At 37.0% G+C, this 18531-nt stretch overlaps 1 protein-coding gene across 1 annotated transcript; it reads right to left on the bottom strand.

Annotated features, from left to right (window-relative positions):
- Nucleotides 1-5367: 5367 nt before the first annotated feature.
- LOC127125923 (histone H4) lies at nucleotides 5368-5887 on the bottom strand. The gene has a single exon (XM_051054781.1). It carries the CDS (start codon nucleotides 5814-5816, stop codon nucleotides 5505-5507), a length of 312 nt encoding a protein of 103 aa, XP_050910738.1. The 5' UTR covers nucleotides 5817-5887; the 3' UTR covers nucleotides 5368-5504.
- Nucleotides 5888-18531: the final 12644 nt, after the last annotated feature.

Genomic DNA, 18531 nt, shown 5'->3' with positions numbered 1-18531 from the left:
GAGGAAGAGTTGACACCATTTTCTTCAATTTTGATAAACTCAGATGACCTAAGCGACGATGCAGAAGATCAGGAGATTAAGTAGTAGCACATATAGCGGAAATGGGTGGTTGAAGATAATAAAGACCACTAGATTCAATTCTGACTCCAATGGTTTGTCTCGTACTCAAGTTTTGTATCAAAAAGGAATCAGAAGTAAATGTTATGATACAGTTTAAAGAGTTAGTTAATTTTCTTATACAAATCAAATTGAAAGGGAATTTAGGAATCAATAAAACATATCTCAAAGAGAGTGAGGGAATATGTGATACTCGTCCAACACCAATTGCCTCAACTTTAGATCCATCCACAACAGTAATATAGTATGGATATTTAGGTGGTGATAATTCAAGGAAAAGTGAGGCATTACCGGTCACATGGTCTTAAGCAATGGAATCTATAACCCATCCAATTGAAGTAGCATAAGAAATACAAACCACAAAATTACTTGTACGAACAATAGTAGCCAAGGAGATGGCTTGTTGTGCTGCCTTCAATCGCAAATACTCCTTATACTTATCGGTAGAGAAAGTAGTTTTGAGTTCATCCTTTGATTCATGGTTTGTAGTGGTTTGAGCAACATTAGCAGTCTTGTTCAGGTAGCCATGTAATTCAAAGCATCGATCTTGAGTCTTCCCATCTTTCCTACAATAAATGCAATAGAAGTTACTTCTACCTCCTCTACCACGTCCTCGGCCACGGCCACGTCCTCCATTACTAAACCCAGAAACAAGAGCAGAGGACCTAGGAGTAGTATGAGTATCATCACTTGATAGAGATACTTAGACGAGAGGATCAATTAGTTCTTCTACCGTAGGGATGGTAATATTTGTTAAAGTCTGGTCTTTAACCGAACTATATTCTTTACAGAGGCCATGGAGGACAAACACCATGAACATATTGTCAAGCTTGCCCAATATCTTCGTAATATCATCACTAAACAGCATAAGTTTGAGGCCATCAGTAGTAGATTGAGCATGGGTGAGATATTCTGACAAGTCTTGATCATTCATTTGAAAAGTAGCCAAATTGCGGACCCATGCATACATTCTTTGAATATCGTTATCATAAAGGTTTTTAGCCATCTAGCAAACCTCATAACATGATATATACGCACGAAAGTGTGCCATCAGATTTGGTTCAATAGAATTCCACAACAATGATACAAGTTGACAACTAGCGACTTCACAATCATCTTTTATCTCTTTATCAATTTCATAAACCTCTTTAGTAAGATGGTCTGACAGACGTTGTCCTAAAAACCATAACTCAACTGAAGCATAAAAATTCAAATAGTTCTTATAACCATTTAATTTAGCCATGGTAATAACGGGTGTTCCTTAAAATGCAAACGAAATAAGACTCTTTTGGGGAGGATTCTTCTCAACAACGCCATTCTTTGGGCTTGGAATTTCAGTCATGATTTCAACACCACCAACTAAAGAACTCTAGATCGGAGAAGCAACACATAAGAAAAAATAGGGTTGTGAACCAAGAAAAAGCTAGGGTTTTGAACCAAGAAAAAATAGGGTTTTGAATCAAGCTCTAGATACCATCTTGAATCTGAATTTCTTGTATTATTATATGGAGAATATATATATATATATATATATATATATATATATATATATATATATATATATATATATATATATATATATATATATATATATATATATATATATATATATATATATATAAGTCTCATAATCAACCCTACTAATTAAGGAAAGATTTAATACAATAATATCCTCAAATTCAGAAAAAGGCAGTCGCAAACCTACCCTAGTGAACACACACTCATAGAAGGGAACCAAACAACCGTTGAAGGAATTACATGTCTTTTTTCTAAATCCATGGGAAGGACCGGTCAATCTGACGGATCACTGACTACGATGTCGGCCGCATCTATGGCTGCTTTGGTATTTAAAATAGACGGGGTCCATACCACTTGTGCAGCAACCAGTCTATAGTTACTCGCGTCGTTCGGCTCCATCCATTCCACCCATTTCAGTGATAGCTTATCAACTTTAAAATTCTTCCTATAACGCCTCATACTCTTTTCAGGATTATCGACTGACCGCACAAATCAACACGAGTCTTTTTATCATGATTTGTCCTCACTCGCACGCTTTCTGAGAAACTTCCCAAAAGGTCACACATCCAAATACTACCCCGACTCAAGCACGTTTAACTATGGAATTCTTTATTGTTAGCCTACCGAAAAAGAAGATGCATCTTGTTGGTATAGTTAGTACCAATCAATCCTTATAAGTCTTCATTCAACCATGTAGTCCCATACCTGCATAGCCTCAGGATCCCTCTCATTCTTATGTGAATTCGGTTTTTGCCTTGAAGTTTCCATGAGTTGCTAATTGTCATGCTTTGTGCATCGGCGACCACTCCCCTCCCTCGTCGACCTTGGGTGTTACATGTCCACCAGCTTTTGCTTGGTTCATCCTGAAACCACATCATGCTGAGAGAGGTCTGCAATGATATCATTTTTAATGCTCCATATTACTTTTAGGATTACCGATTGACTCCACAAACAACACGGATCTTTTCAGCATGTTTTGTCCTCACTCACACGCTTTCTGAGAAACTTCTCAGAATGTCACCCATCCAAATACGACTCCAATTCAAATACGTTTTACTATGGAGTTCTTATTTGTTAAGATACCAAAAAGAAGATGCATTTTGTTGGTATATGTAGTACCAATCAATCCTTATAATCCTTCTTTCAACCATGCAGTCACATACTCGCACATCCTCAGTATCCCTCTTATTCTGATGTTAATTCGGTTTTTGCCTAGAAGTTGTCAGGAGCCTGACATTGTCATGACTTGTGCACCGGAGACCATTCTCTATCCTCTTCGACCTCAAGTGTTATGCTCTCCATGCTTGAGCCAAGAAACTACATCTGATTTAACCTTCTGCTCCATATGGGTCTTGATTTCAACATCATTGGGGTTGTGATTGTAAATTCTCTGGTAAACTTGAATGAAATCCCCAATGTGTTCTCTCCTCAACTTAGCGGCGTGCATTTACGAAGTAGACAAAACGGGAGGGGCATAGGAACATTTGTATGACCATCTTCAATGTCATCATTTGACAAGAGGGCATCGAAAGAAGAGTCCATAGAGGAAGCCCTAGATAGCCTTTCTGAATCAGAATCATCGATTAAGGATATAACTTAATGGCCTAAGAAATCATAGACAAGGGGAGATGGGATTGAAACAGGAGATACTCTCGTTCTTGCAACAGAAGAAACACCACTCTTAGAATCCCTGGCTATGCGAATAGGACTATTACTTATTTTGATCAAAATGCAGAAATATAGAAGGTAAAAGCTTGGAGCCAAAAGGGTACCTGGTAAGAAGAAATTGACGAAAAGTAAGTGTGTTAAGGAGAAATAGAAGCTTGAACAAAGAGTTGCAACTACTCTATCAAATTCTCGCATGAAGGTAGGAAGAGAAATGCTTGGGAATTGAAACTAAATTTCAAGGATGGAGGAAAGTTCCATTTGCACTCAACAACCCATATATATAGGTGAATGAGAACAACGACCCTGATCAACTGCAAAAAGAAGTTACAAAATCAACTGATGGATTTCCCATTGGAAACGTAAATAAACTTGAGTGCACTATAAGCAGCAGCATCGCCTAACTAGTCCTTTCAAGTCACGTGTTAAAGAGAAGCAGTGAAACGCTTCAATGATGGAATTGCATTTAATTTGTTTGTTCCTCACTACACTTTCAACTGACTTTAAGTGTTTCCATTTCTAAGTTTAAAGCAAACAACATTCTCAGAGGTTGACCACGATCGCTAAAGACTTCCTCGTCTTCGTAACGTCTGGCAAGGGGGCAATTGTTCTGAGCAGCCAAATGCCCAAAAAGGTAAGGCTCAGCTAATTGTCAATTCACTCCAATTAACTCACAGTATAAAAGTCATCTCACGTGAAATGTAAGATACATTATCTAATCTCTGTTTTCCATTACACTCGTCTGAATTTTGAATTAGCTTAGATGTTAAAGTGTTAAGCATGCATGTCCACTTTGTGTCGCCATATCAGAGATTAGATCCATCAATTCAAGATTTCTCATCACCAGCTTACACAAAACTCTAATTCTCAGACATACTAAAACGGTTTGCAAAATTATAAATTAATCAAAAGTATAAAATATATAATATTAATAATAAAAAACCAAAATTTTAGACATATTAACTTATTAAATACTTTCTCTATCTTATAATAAGTGTCGCATTTTATAAAACTATTTGTTTCAAAATAAGTATAGCTTTTAATTGTTTCCAATGTAATTATAATTTTCATCTTTCAATTATACCCTCTAATTAATATTCTCAATTTATTATTCTATCACTCTTCATTTATGATAATTCGAATACACCAATAGTAAACAAGAATAGTGTGATAAAAATAATATTTTCTCTATTTCATTTATTATATTTTTTTAATCGATATAAAATAATCAATTTTGACAATTATTTTGGGAGAGATGAAATATATTGATTTGATAGTTCTTACAACTATTTTAAAGTCCTATACCTGATATCTTTAAGGGAGAAACACCTATATTCAAATGAGTTATATGACTAACATTCAAAGTTCAAATAACCCTTACAAAATAACAGTGTAGTGGTTGACCATTTTAACAAGCACAATTATAACGATGCTTAATAAAATAGATGAATGCGTATTAAATAGACGAATGTAAAAGTGCACTAGAGACATAAATTTGGCCAATTTATTGGATTGAATTGTGTATTCCTTTTTATTCAAAATTAATTAATTAATTATATTTATAACATTTCAATATTTTTTTATACAATATATATATTTATCTAATCATTTATAAAATAACTCATAAAAATATGGTAATAATTTAATATGAATATTTTAATAAATAATATTTTAATTATAAAAGAGTAAAATAAGTAAGTGAAAATGTATTCTAAATTAGTCTGCCTTTAGTTGGCCTTTAGTGGGCTGCTGGACAATTCGAAACTCGAAAGAGTGCTCAGAGCGGTAACATAATCTAAAGAACATGTCTTCTATTTGAAAATCAAACTAACCTTCCTCAAAGAACATAAATAAGTGGAAAGTAAAATACCAAAAATCTACATCTATATAGAATTTGAAAAACAACTAATTTGTGCTTACAGTACCATTTCCAAGTTCCCCTTTATTTTGCAACCCTTAACGCCTAACTCTTTGTGATGCCATGAAATATAAGCTAATACTGTTTTAACAATTAATTAATTGAGATTACTGTTTTTTAATCATAAACGATAACAAATCAAAGATATATTTAGCAGAAAAACAGAATATCCATCATTAAGTTCATATGATAGAAGAACATAACAAATTGCCTCAGTTCAGCTTAAATAGATAAAATACATCTACACCCAACTAACACTAACGAAACCCTAAATTGGATCATAAAATCAACCACCGAAACCGTACAGAGTCCTTCCCTGCCTCTTCAGAGCATAAACAACATCCATGGCAGTGACAGTTTTCCTCCTAGCGTGCTCAGTGTAAGTAACGGCATCACGAATAACGTTCTCGAGAAAGATCTTGAGAACACCACGAGTTTCTTCATAGATGAGTCCACTGATTCTCTTGACACCACCTCTTCTCGCCAAACGGCGAATTGCAGGCTTGGTAATTCCCTGGATGTTATCACGAAGCACTTTTCTGTGCCTCTTTGCTCCTCCCTTTCCCAAACCCTTTCCACCTTTACCGCGACCTGACATTTTTCTCTTCTTATAATTATCAACTGTGAAATTTTGAAAAGGAAGATTGAAATGTGAATGAATGAATGATATTACTCAGGTCGTGTTTATATAGGAAGATCTGAAGATTAATGGAAGTGCGGAGAGGAGTTATAGCCGTTGATTATAACCTAATCGACGGATGATGATAGCGATCCGTGTCATCCTCTTTAGATTGTTTTATGCTGATTGCTTATAAGTGGGCCATTGTTTGTCACATCTAGTTATATTTATGAAAATTCAATTCAATTCAATTTGATCGTTGAAACTTAATAGATTTAAATTGTTCATATGTTTGGAATTCAATTGTTTAGGCCATCATTGGACGGGTTTTAGTTTTTTATTTTATTTTTATAACTAGTTGTTTGGGCCAATCTTTTAATTTGGCATGATAAACTTTCATCAAATTTTTAAAATAACAATATTGAATCCGTTCTTGAGTTTTAACCCAATAAATTATTCTTATTTTCATATTTATAGAAAATAAAATAGGTGTCTTTCTACTATACAGTAGTAGGGTTGAAAACGGTCTATTAGAATAATCCATGGACATGGGTTTCTTCAAATCAAATTGGTTTCTGTTCCACGAGAGAATGACCATATGAATCCAAAAGATGAAGGAAGATGTTTATGATAAGAAAGACATCAGATTGATGATGTCTTGAATCTGCAAACAAGCGGAAGGTTCTAGGACTTGAGGTGCAAACATAGACTCGTCCTATAAATCATCTTATTTGAGTATAAAGTGAAGGTATGACGGTTGGATAACATGACGAATTAAACATTGACATTTGTTATCATAATTGGTCTTGATTAAACCTAAAAATTGCACACTAATAAGAACTCTATAATAGGAATGACATGTGTAATAACAAGGGGCGCATTCTTGAAAACCTATAAATATTTTACCATCTACCTTGATAATTCATTAACTTGAGCGTCGAGAGTTTTTGCATATATCATCTCATAACACACTCATAAACCGAGGAAGAACTCGCTAGACCGATGAATCATTGAGCGTTATCATCTTACCGAGTCTCTAACTCATTATTGGAATATTTTGAATTGGATCAAATCAACGGTGTCGTATGTGAGTAATGTTGTATAAGTCATTCTCTTTTATTCAAGACAAGATGACATTTTCTTGAAATATAAATGAATCTAGGGGTGGACAGCGGACTGATTGGATGGGTTTGAGTCCAAAAGCGCCACCCAACTCAATCCACTGGATCAATTTTCGTCCATTTTCGTCTAAAATATATGACTTTTCTATTAGATTAATTATTTAATAATCAAATATGGATTGATATAATTAATTATTAATAAATTAGTTTAGGGTCAATTCTTATAAAATACTAATTATTGATGAATTACTTAATTGTGTTTTGTGTCTGAATTGACTGTGATATGTTGGATCATTCAATTAAGTCCAATGAGAGTTATTTGCCCTCAGTCGTTTAGTTATTTAAGCGTTGCCCCATTAGACGATTAACACACAGTGAAAACCTTAAACGACAATGAGGGTAGTAATCCTCTCATATTCACTCTTCCCGACTATAACTCTCTCATTTCGTGGTCTGCATTCCTTGACTTCGATAGCCGCCATTTTGGTCATATAGTTTATAAAAACGTCAAGGATGATTTATCCAAGTTGTCCAAAATCGGCTTTGTCACTGACTTTCAAGCTCAGTTTGAGGATCTATTGAACAAGGAAACCACTATATCTTAGCCTTTGTTGGTTAGTTTCTTCATTACAAGTCTTTAAAAGGTAAGTTTCAACCATTAAACTACTTGACAAAAAAAATCCTTTTATGTAGTTTAATAATTAATTACTGTATTTCATTGATGAATTTGTGCTCGAACTATTCACAAGAAATATCATGAATCTTATAATAAAATTACAAGGTTAAAAAAATAAATAAGTTTTAAAATGTTTTTACTCCTTTAGTGAACCATAATAGTAAAAAAAATATTATCTCCTTATCTTGTACATTTCAAAACAAAAATAAAGATAATTAAAATCAATTTCCTCCCTTCCCCCCACCTTTTTTCCCTTGAACAAAAATATATCTCCCTTTTTCTTAGTTAAACCATGTTGATGCAAAAGAGGAAGAAGATGAAAATGATGAAGATGAGAGAGAGAGAAGAGATTGAGAGAAACGTTTTTAACTAACTTCTAATAGAAAATTGAAATTATGTTATGGATCAATTCTCTATTACAAACTAAAACAACACTTGGTTTATATACTAATCAAAACAAATACAAATTAAAACGCAAGTTAAATTAAACTTAAGTGTAAATTGAAATGAATTACATCTAACATCATCCCTTAATTCATATTTAGTTCATCAAAATCAACAACACAAATATCATTCCTCAAATGAATAAACTGTTCAGTCTTGATAGCTTTAGTAAGTACATTTGTCAACTATTTTTAAGTGCTACAGTGGACAACTTCAAGCACCCCATTTTGAACCTGATTTCTCAGAAAGTGAAACTTTGTGTCAATATTGTGATAATTTATTATTAGATGATACTTTTTTGAAATACTATTTATTAGTTTGATTTAATATTTTTATTTTTATTATTTCAGTTGTTTCAATCATAAGCGATCATTATCATTTTGTAATATTTACTTTTAATATAGTATATGTTATATATTATATCAAATTTATTATTTAATAGTGTTTTTATAATATTAATAAAATTATAATTTGTAATTGGGATATCCAAAAAATCGATCCAAATTAAATTGCAAGAAATTAGATCGGATCGGATCAAAATTTTTAACCAATAATCCAAAACCAAACTGAACCGCGAGTAAATTTATCTTTGGATCGGATGATAGTTTGTTTCAAAATTGATCAAGACCACACCGCGAACACCCATACTTGGTAATGTGACCACTTTGATTTGTTCATGAACCTACTCGCCCTTCCAACTCCATAGCAAATATCATACTTGTATTGTAGAGATATCTAAATGAGACTACCAACTATTTAAAAGATGTAGCATCTACATCATCACCCTCAACATCAGAATCCAACTTGTGATTTGTTTCAACAGGTGTGATTGCAAACTTGTAATTCATCGGCTCAAATCTCTTCAAAATCTCAAGTTCATACTTCAACTGATGCAAAATTATACCCTTATAGTACAACATTTCCATCCCTAGAAAATACACATTCTTTCCTAGACTAGTCATCTCAAACTCATCCATCAACACCTTCTTGAACTTAGTTATCTCTTATGAACAACTCCCTATTAGCAATATGTCATCAACATACAGACACACCATAATCATATTATTATCATATGTATGTTGAATATAAACATCATACTCCATATCACATTTTCTGAATCCTTATAGCTTGAAAATGTTAGACGGTGTGGCTAGTGATCGAGAGGGGGGGTGAATAGATCACCTCTTTGAAATAAACAGATTTAAAAATTCTTATCAGAGTTATTGAAACTTAGCGGAAAATTACAGTCCCGAATCGATTTCCGTCTATTCTGAACCGCTACTAGAAAACCGGACACGCGAATTTATTGCTGGATTTGAATGGGAACGATAGAGAATATTAACACCAGAATATTATCAAATCAAATGCACTTATCACTAAATCCTAATTCCAATGAATAAAACTCAGCTGACAGTTTTGTCAAACATTTGGTGTGTATGTGATCAATGATGAACAATGGTGGAGTTTAGATAAAGAAGTTTTCTTGCCACTATTGTATCACAAAATGTACAGCCACAATACACCAACTGAAATCACAAAACTATTGAAAACGTAAAGAGAGATAAGGAAAGAATACGATACGCAGAGATTTGGTAAGGAAGTTCCCCACTGTCGTCCTCGCGTGTGGGTACGTCTCCCTCTCAATTTCAAATGAAATTGAGAACTGTAATTATCAATAATGCCGAATTCGTTGATACAAGGTTACAATACAAAGACAGAAATCTAAATCCCAAGATTTTCTTCTTGTATAAAACCTCCACTTGATCTGAGCTCAATTAAGAATTTCCTGCAAGAAATTGCAAACAATTCACCGGTTCCACGACCTGTTTGCGAAATTACCCAATTTCCAAACCCTACGCTACGGCTGAATCTGTTCTGCAAACGTGACTAACAAACCCGCAAGAACACTCCAGTTCTTGAAGGACAAACCATTTGGTTTTTCCTCGAAACCCCCTTCAACCTTCAACTCAGCTAGATCCTCGATCGTTCCACTGAACACCTCAGCTAGATCCTTGATCGTTCCACTGAACGTTATCTCGTTGATCCTTTAATCCAAAGAATAAGAATGATTATATGTTGATGTTCTTGAAGAAAAGAGATTGAGAAGATGAAGAAGATTAAGTCTCTTTCAGGTTTCTAACTGCTCAAAAACAATTGCTGCTACACACTCCTTTGATTTGTGTTCAACTGTTTTTCACTTCTGAATTCGTGCTATTCAACTGAGCTGTCAAAATACTTCTTATATGTGAAAGACAGGAGCTGTTAGTAGACAAAACAGACTTATGTATTGATACAAAAGATTATGCATCGATACATACTGTAGCTTTGATTAATTTTAGAGAATTAATACAAGCATGTATCGATACAAAGCTCGTATGTATCGATACATAGAACATTTTAACTAAGCATGTATCGATACAAAGCTCGTATGTATCGATACATAGAACATTTTAACTAAGCATGTATCGATACAAAGCTCGTATGTATCGATACATACTGAAGCAAAAACGTTTTGTGATTTAAAACAAATTTATGTATCGATACAGATGAACATGTATCGATACATACTGACACAAAACAGTTTTTATGAGTTCTTTTAAGAAATGTATCAATGTGGATCTTTATGTATAGACACGAAACAATAGTATAGGCTAAAAACAATGAAACATGTAAAATAATGCACAACCAACAATTAGACAATGATCACACAATTTGCTATCATTTAAAACTTATTCAAAGTAAAGAATTTGCTCACAAACTCCCCCTTTTTGATGATGGCAAATTTTTAGCAAGATGTGTGATGCTCCCCTTGAGTTTGTGCATATCTGTCAACATCTGCATTTCTCCCCCTTTGTCAACATCAAAAAGAAGAAAAAAAACAGTTTTATCAAGGCAACATGTTGTAGCAGGACACAACAAAAATGATAAAGAAGTTAACAATCACAAAGAAGGAAGCTTAAAAAAGTAAAGAATTACTCACAAAGAATGACAAATAAGGGCAATAACACCAGAAGTAAGCAGAAGGAAATAAGCATTTAACTAGTAGAAAGTATTTAAAAATTACATAAGCCAAGACATATAAGGTGCAACTAATCTGAAAAGAAAAAAACTCAAGCAACATGCAATGAGATGCAGTGAAATGAAATGATGATGGTTTAATGTGGATTATATCCACCACAAGACTCCTCGTCATCTCTATCAGGATCTCTGAAGCTTGGCGGAGGCGGAGGAGGAGGCATTGCATCTGGATTGTGGCCCATGAAGGTGTAGTGCCTTAACCGGTCCTGAACTTCAACACTTCTGAATCTGTCCATAATACCAGGATTGGCATGGCAGTCGTCCATAAAACCAGACATTTCATTGTAGAAGACTTGGTGCCACTTAACCAAGTTCGTGTGCCAAGAGTGTTGGTTATGGTACATCCGTGTATGATCGTCATGCCACTCACGATGCTCCTTATGCCACTCACTTTGTTGTACATGCCAAGACCGTGCCTCTTCATGACGTTCTTGGTTGGCAAGCTCCATTTGTTGAAGCATTTGAGTTAGGTGTTGTCGCATCCGCGAAAAACAACCGGCGGGAAAAACAAAACAAACAGAGCCGCCACCGTGCGTTATTTATCCCAAAGGAGGGAAAGGAAACGCTCGAAGTAAACCTGGAAAGGAAATGGTCTTACGACCGGGGATTGCAAGGATCGGGAGTCGGTTACGCAAGGGGAAGGTATTAGCACCCCTCACGTCCGTCGTACTCGACGGGATCCACGCTCAGAAAGAAAGAAAAAGGTTGCTAAAACTGCTCGAAGAATGCACACACACTAGAATAAAACACAGATGGAAAGAAAGGGGAACGGGCTCGCTAGGATACGCATCCTATGCCTACGTATCTCATCTGGAATGAGAATCAGAGCTTCCGTAGTTCGGCTAACGCACGCCGAAACAAAACACACGCACAGACGCTGAGACGTCAAAAGAAACACACAAATGGAAACAGACTGCCAATGGCTGGTCTTACGTCCGACTCCAAACAACAAATACAAACAAGGAAACCGAATGCCAATCGCTGGACTTACATCAGACTCCAAACACACAAACACCCACAGTAAACCGACCGTCAATCGCTGGACTTACGTCAGACTCCACACAAACAAACACAGGAAACCGACTGCCAATCGCTGGACTTACGTCAGACTCCAGGCAAACAAGAGGTTAACCGGACGCTGAGTCGTCAAAAGCAACAAAAAAGTTGAACAAACAAGCTAACAGGGAGTCTGGTACTCGAGCCTGCTAGCTGTCAAGCAAACACACACAAAAAGGAAAAGGGTGCCCGGAGAGATCTCGCACGATCTCCTGCCTACGTACCTCATCTGGTATGAGGATCAGGGCAACATAGTTCCCCTGAACAAGGAAAGAACTCATATCCTAACCAGAGACCAGGGAGATAACAGACTACTAGGGAGACTACGACTCGAGCCTAGAAGTTGTCATGCAAATGATCCCTATGTTGAAGTCTCTAACAAGAGTTTGACTCACACAGGCAGTGAGTCAACTCAAGCCTATCTCTACGTACGTCAACTTCCTCAAAAGTTGATCATACAACTCCTACAGAAAGGAGATGAGAAGCTAAGCAGATAAACATCAAAAGCAAATAGCACACACTATACACAACCAAGGGGGCTCAAGCAAGGTTAGGCTTTAGTCAAGGGGTCATATCGACCTTGACAAACGAGCCAACTGGAAAGGGGTGTTGTTTGCTCTTAACCCTAACATTGAGAGTTAGGGTGAAGCAGATGAAATGGGAAGTGAGGGTAAGACCTCACAGCTCTTATCCCTGGCCTGGGAGAGCTTCAGACAATGAAAGTGTGGGAGTCCAGAATGTGGGACTCTATTCCACATGAATGACACAACAAGATTTTGGGTTTTTATTCAAAGTGCATCAACACAGGGTGTGAGCAAGATGAATGACACAACTGAGTAGCAGGAGGTGGATTGCACACCCCTTTTATTTGCCAATGCCTCTTCACTTAGGAGGTCTTTGAATGTACAAGGCACAAAGATAAACAAGCACAAACATTGCCTCTTAAGGAGGGCTTCAGACAGGTGCCTGCCAATATAACATGACAGGTCTTCCAGACTACATGAAGATTAGGAATTATACCTAAGTGGTACGCCAACCACAGCAAAGCAAAGCAAAGTTCAAATGAACTTAAAGCAACTTAAGTGCCTATGGAAACAACTAAACCAATCAGTACAGAATTCAGACCAACAGACAACAGTTAATAACAAACAGACAATCCCAATGTACAACACATAAGCCATAAGGCAAACTCAAGTGACTTATCATCAATCTACAAAACAGAAAATGTCAGCAATCAAAAGCAAATATCAACATTCAAATGATGAAGCATCATCAACCATGGCATTTGGATGCTTGGTCCTGAAATTCAAAGCTCACATGTAAGTAACAAACCACTAGGTCAAAGCCTAGGGTCAAAGGTGAAGAAAAAATTCAAAACAGGAGCTGAAATTCAACACAATGCAACTTCAAACACATATCAACATATCCTAAAAAGGATCACATCAAAATCATCAAGCAAGAGCATTTCATGTGCAAAAGAAGTCAAAGACAATTTCAAGGCTCACATTTGATCATTATGAATGAAAATTCCAAAACAAAACAGAAATGATTCAAATAATTCTGGAAAAAATCATGAGCATTCAACACATCCAATCCAATCATCATACAAAAAATCAGAAGCATCAAAGATCATTTGGCATGGAAATTAAATTGCACAAGTTGAACAACCAAAGGTGTGACACAAATTGTCACACCATGCAAACATGTGCATAAAATAGAAATGGCAAATGGAAAAAATGTCAAACCAAAACCAAAACATCCATTAACATGTTAAGAACAATCATGCAAAATTTCATGTCCATTGGATTAAAATCAAGCATTTCATGATAAGATGAATGGAGCAAGGTCACAAATGTACACATGATCACATATTCTAGCACCATTCAGAATCCAGCCATGCACAACTTCAGAATTTATCATCATGAAATAGAGGACAATTCAAGGATCAATTTTCAAAAAGAATGGGATCAATTGGAGAATTTTTCAAATTGTTATGGATTTTTGAAGTTGGAGAAAAATTTGAAATCAAATGAAGCATGGCATAGGCAATTAGGAGGGAAAAGTGGAAATGAGAATTTATTCAAAAAAAGCGCTGCTACCAGGAATCGAACCTGGTAGCAATTTGAATTGAGCGCGCCTGGCCATGAAACGCTGCCGTTTTAGCAGCGAGCCCTAGTTCTACGCTAGCGACGGTTCAAACCGGCGCAAAGGACGCAAAACCGACGTAACACAAAGATCTTCATCTTCTTCATGAAGATGATGAAGAACAGCATGAATGTTCATGCGTTTTTTCCAGAATTTTTCAAAGTGCCCAGAATTTCACAAATTTTATATCAAAATGAAGCCTATGCAACGAGGAACACGAATCCATAAACAATTCACACTAATTCATCATGAATTTCAAGAATCGAAGGAAAACTTTCTAGATCTACAAACTTTCAATTCCACATAACTTCATGAATATTGCACCAAATCACACGAAATTTAGCTCAGAATCATCATCAAGAAGAGATCTACATGAATATACACATGGATTTGAGAATTATGAAGGTCGAAAAACCTACCTCTTGAAGAGCAGGTTCTGATTTTGCACGATCCAAAGCTCCAAATGATCCAAATCTCCTTCTGAATACTTGTAGTGATGATTGATGAAGAATTTGAGGCTTAGAAACGTGTAGATCTGGCTTAATAATCAACTTCCATGGCAAGGTTCTTGAACTTCAACTGCACGAATATGGCTCCAATTCTCCAAACAAATGATGAATTCACACTCAATCACACTCACTGATCATGAATCTTCAACAAAAACAAGGTGTTATGTTGAAGAATTTTGAAATTTGATTATGAGAAATTTTTGGAGGGAGATGAAAACTAGATCTAGAAATGTTGAATTGTGATTAAGCTCCTGAAATTCTGTTATGATTTAGTATATATACCATGTGCTAATCCTATATTAATTAAAGTTAATCAAGGTTTAGTTGAAGTTAAGCAAGATAAGGTGTGGTGACAAAAATTGAAATTTTGTGGTGCATGGCAATTCCAAACGTGAACAGTACCACTTCCTTCATCAAAGTCACTTAAAATCATCTTTTAAACACAATGGCAATGGTAGAAAGTCCATACAATGCACCATTTTTGAATTTTGCAATTTCCCTCCAAAAAAGGCATGGATTAACAAATGATCATGTGATGACAATTCATGTAATGTGATGAGGTATTTGGAAAGTATGAGTCAAGAGGAGAACAATGCAAGAAGAGCCACTCAATTTGGAGTCTTGGTTCAAAAGATATGGCCATTTGAAGTTCCATGCATCCTTGGCAATGATTTGATCATATTTCCTCAATCATTCATCATAAATTCATGATCTTAGACTTTTTGGAAATGGGAGAGAAAGATCTTCAACTTTCATGTTGGACAAAATTTCATTTGAAGCTTCTTTGATGATGCAAGATCAAGTTGAATTTGAATCAAAAACTTTCCATTTTTGGAAACTTTCAATTATAGGTCACTTTCCATTTTGGGAAACTTTTGATCTGACCTCAAATTCTTCAAGATAAGCACTTGACATGATTAATAAGCCCCTTTTGAACATGAATGAGATGTTGAAACTCATTTCTCCACCTCCTAGCCCTCAGTTGACTTTATGTTGACTTTCTAGGTCCTCAGATGACTTAGAAGTGCTCTGATCAGCCTGAGCCTCAACCACTTGATGAAATGACTCCAAAATGAACCCCTAGCTCTTGTAAGCTCCACATAATAATCATATGATCCTCATCCAAGCAAATAAACCCCATTTCCTTGAGGAACCCTGACTGATAGAATGCAACTGATTAGGGTTGACTAGAGGTCAAAACCCTAATCCCAAAGAATCTGAGCCTGAACAATGAGCCCCTTGAGGATGACATAACCATGATGATGATGATGTACCCTTGCCAATAAGATAATGCTCAAACTCCTTGAAGGACCAAGAAACCCTAATTGAAGCACAAACCTCAGATGATTAGTGATCAATTTATGAGACCCTCAAGCTTGCATCTCTTAACCTCTCCATCTTCTGAGAAAAACTTAGGAGGATGACTTACTTGTTTAGCCACATGATATGCAATATGCAAATGCCTAATGTCCTAAAAATGAAATGCAATATGCTAAGCTAGTCCCAAGAAAGGGAGGCAAATTTTGAGGTGTTACAGCTGCCCCTATTCAATCCACTGTGAACCTGTCGATATGAACAACCTCGGCTTTCAGATGATCAGGGTGAAGAGTGATTGAATACCAAGAACAGACGAACAATTTGCACTCTGATGGGAAATAATTAACAGTGCCTGTCAGAATCGGCAAAGAAGTGATCTTGAAAGAAAAATCCGTCTGGTACAGAGACAGCCGGCCTGAACACCGAAACAGAATGTTGACCTGGATACCAAAATAAACGGTAACACAGGAATAACCATGGCTTGAACGCCGCATTCGCTGGGGATTATTATTATTTTTTTTACTTTTTCTTGAACCCCGAAACTTTTTTTTGATTGATGGTTTTTTTTTTCTTGGACCCCGAACAGATATTTTCTTTCGTGCAGATGATCCCGGATCACCCCAATTGAACCCCGACACCTTCATAGTAGTCTTGTTTGCCAAACAATGAACCCCGCTCTCCAATTGAACCCCAGTCGCCTGACGATAACTCGTGATCGCCGTTGTGAACCCCGTTCTCCAGAAAACACCCCGTGTCTCCCTTTCTCCATTTGGACCCCGCTCTCCAGAAAATGCTCAGCATCTCCTCCTCTCCATTTGAACCCCTTTCTCCATTTTCTTGTGATAATTTCGCTGGCAACGTCGGAAATAACACCAAAACACCACTCTGATGGCGACATATCAGAGGGTACACCTTCACAACAGGAAGGTAACATGTGCATCTCTTCCTTAGAAGACACCCATAACGACCTCTGTTGGCCTCAGCCAAAGTCTAAGGTGACACATGATCAGAAGACAATCCTGAGGACCTCATCCCGGATATAATCTTCAACTTCAATCTCTATTTGAACCCCGTTCTCCAGAAAATGCCGCAACACTTCCCTTTCTCCAATTGAAATGTATTTTCGCGCTGATCGCGTAACGTTCTTCGATTTTATTTCCATCTCCGCCCAATAGAAAAATTTCCTCCAATATCGCACTACTGGGGAACATTGTTACTCCAACGTCATGATGCTAAACTCCTCAGAGTAACATCTTCCAACTTCTATCTCGCACGACAAAAATCTCCTCCAGTATCGCACTACTGGGGAATATGGTTGACCCAACACCACGATGCTAAACTCCTCGGAGTAACATCTTCACCATCCGGCGAAACCAACTCCCAAGCGGTAACCACGGCTCGAGTAACTGATGCTTGCAATGCTGATGCTGATCTTCCAACTAGCGAAACCACTTCTCAAACGGTAACCACGGCTTGAGTAGCATCTTCACCCACTGGCGAAACCAAATCTCAAACGGTAACCACGGCTTGAGACTAGCTTATGTTTGCAATGATGATGCATGATTTTTTTTCAGCGTAATGCTCCATAATCATGGAAATGCTACGCAATTTATTATGCAATATGCTATGATCTCCTAAATGATGAATGCATAAAAAGTATCCCCCTCAAGGGACTCTTCTGGGGAGCTCGAGGCACTCTGCTGAGGAACTCAACAACACTCCAACCTCCACCCTGCTGGGGAATAGCACTGCCGTTGGGGAAAGGACCACCCTTACCAAGGATGACCTCCACTGAACCCGATCCACTTGGGGACTTCGCTGGGGAAGAAACCACCAACGCATTCTGCGGGGAAAACAACAATCTTTGACATGCTGGGGAAAAGCCAGCAACGGACACCTCCGTTGGGGAAATAGCAACCTTCAGGCCTGGCTGCTGCGGAACTACCGATCTCAAACATGCTGGGGAGATAACCATCCCGACCCTGCTAGGGAAATCACAGACCTTGAATCTGCTGGGGAGGTAATAATCCCAACTCTGCTTGGGGAAACAAGGAAAGTCTGGCACAGAACACCCGTCGACTCGTCGAACCCTGGTATTCAACATCTAAACCCAGTATCAGCTTTCCACTTTTGAGAGCTCCCAGACTCGTCTGGACTTTTCTGATTCATCACCTTGTATTCTCGACTTTTCCGTACTCCACAGAGATCGCACTCCCTGGATTCATACAAACTTTCCAGTCTTCAGACTTTGAAGAGTCTTCTTGATTAATTCTCAAGGATCGCCGCACGTCTTTCGTTGTCTTTTCACCATTCTTCAATCCTCTTGTCCCTGACTGGACTCCACGGGG

The sequence above is a fragment of the Lathyrus oleraceus genome, chromosome 3 (genome assembly GCF_024323335.1).
Source record: "Lathyrus oleraceus cultivar Zhongwan6 chromosome 3, CAAS_Psat_ZW6_1.0, whole genome shotgun sequence".
NCBI lineage: Eukaryota > Viridiplantae > Streptophyta > Magnoliopsida > Fabales > Fabaceae > Lathyrus > Lathyrus oleraceus.
The sequence above is the reverse complement of the archived record's forward strand: the minus strand, read 5'-3'. Positions and strand labels throughout refer to the sequence as shown.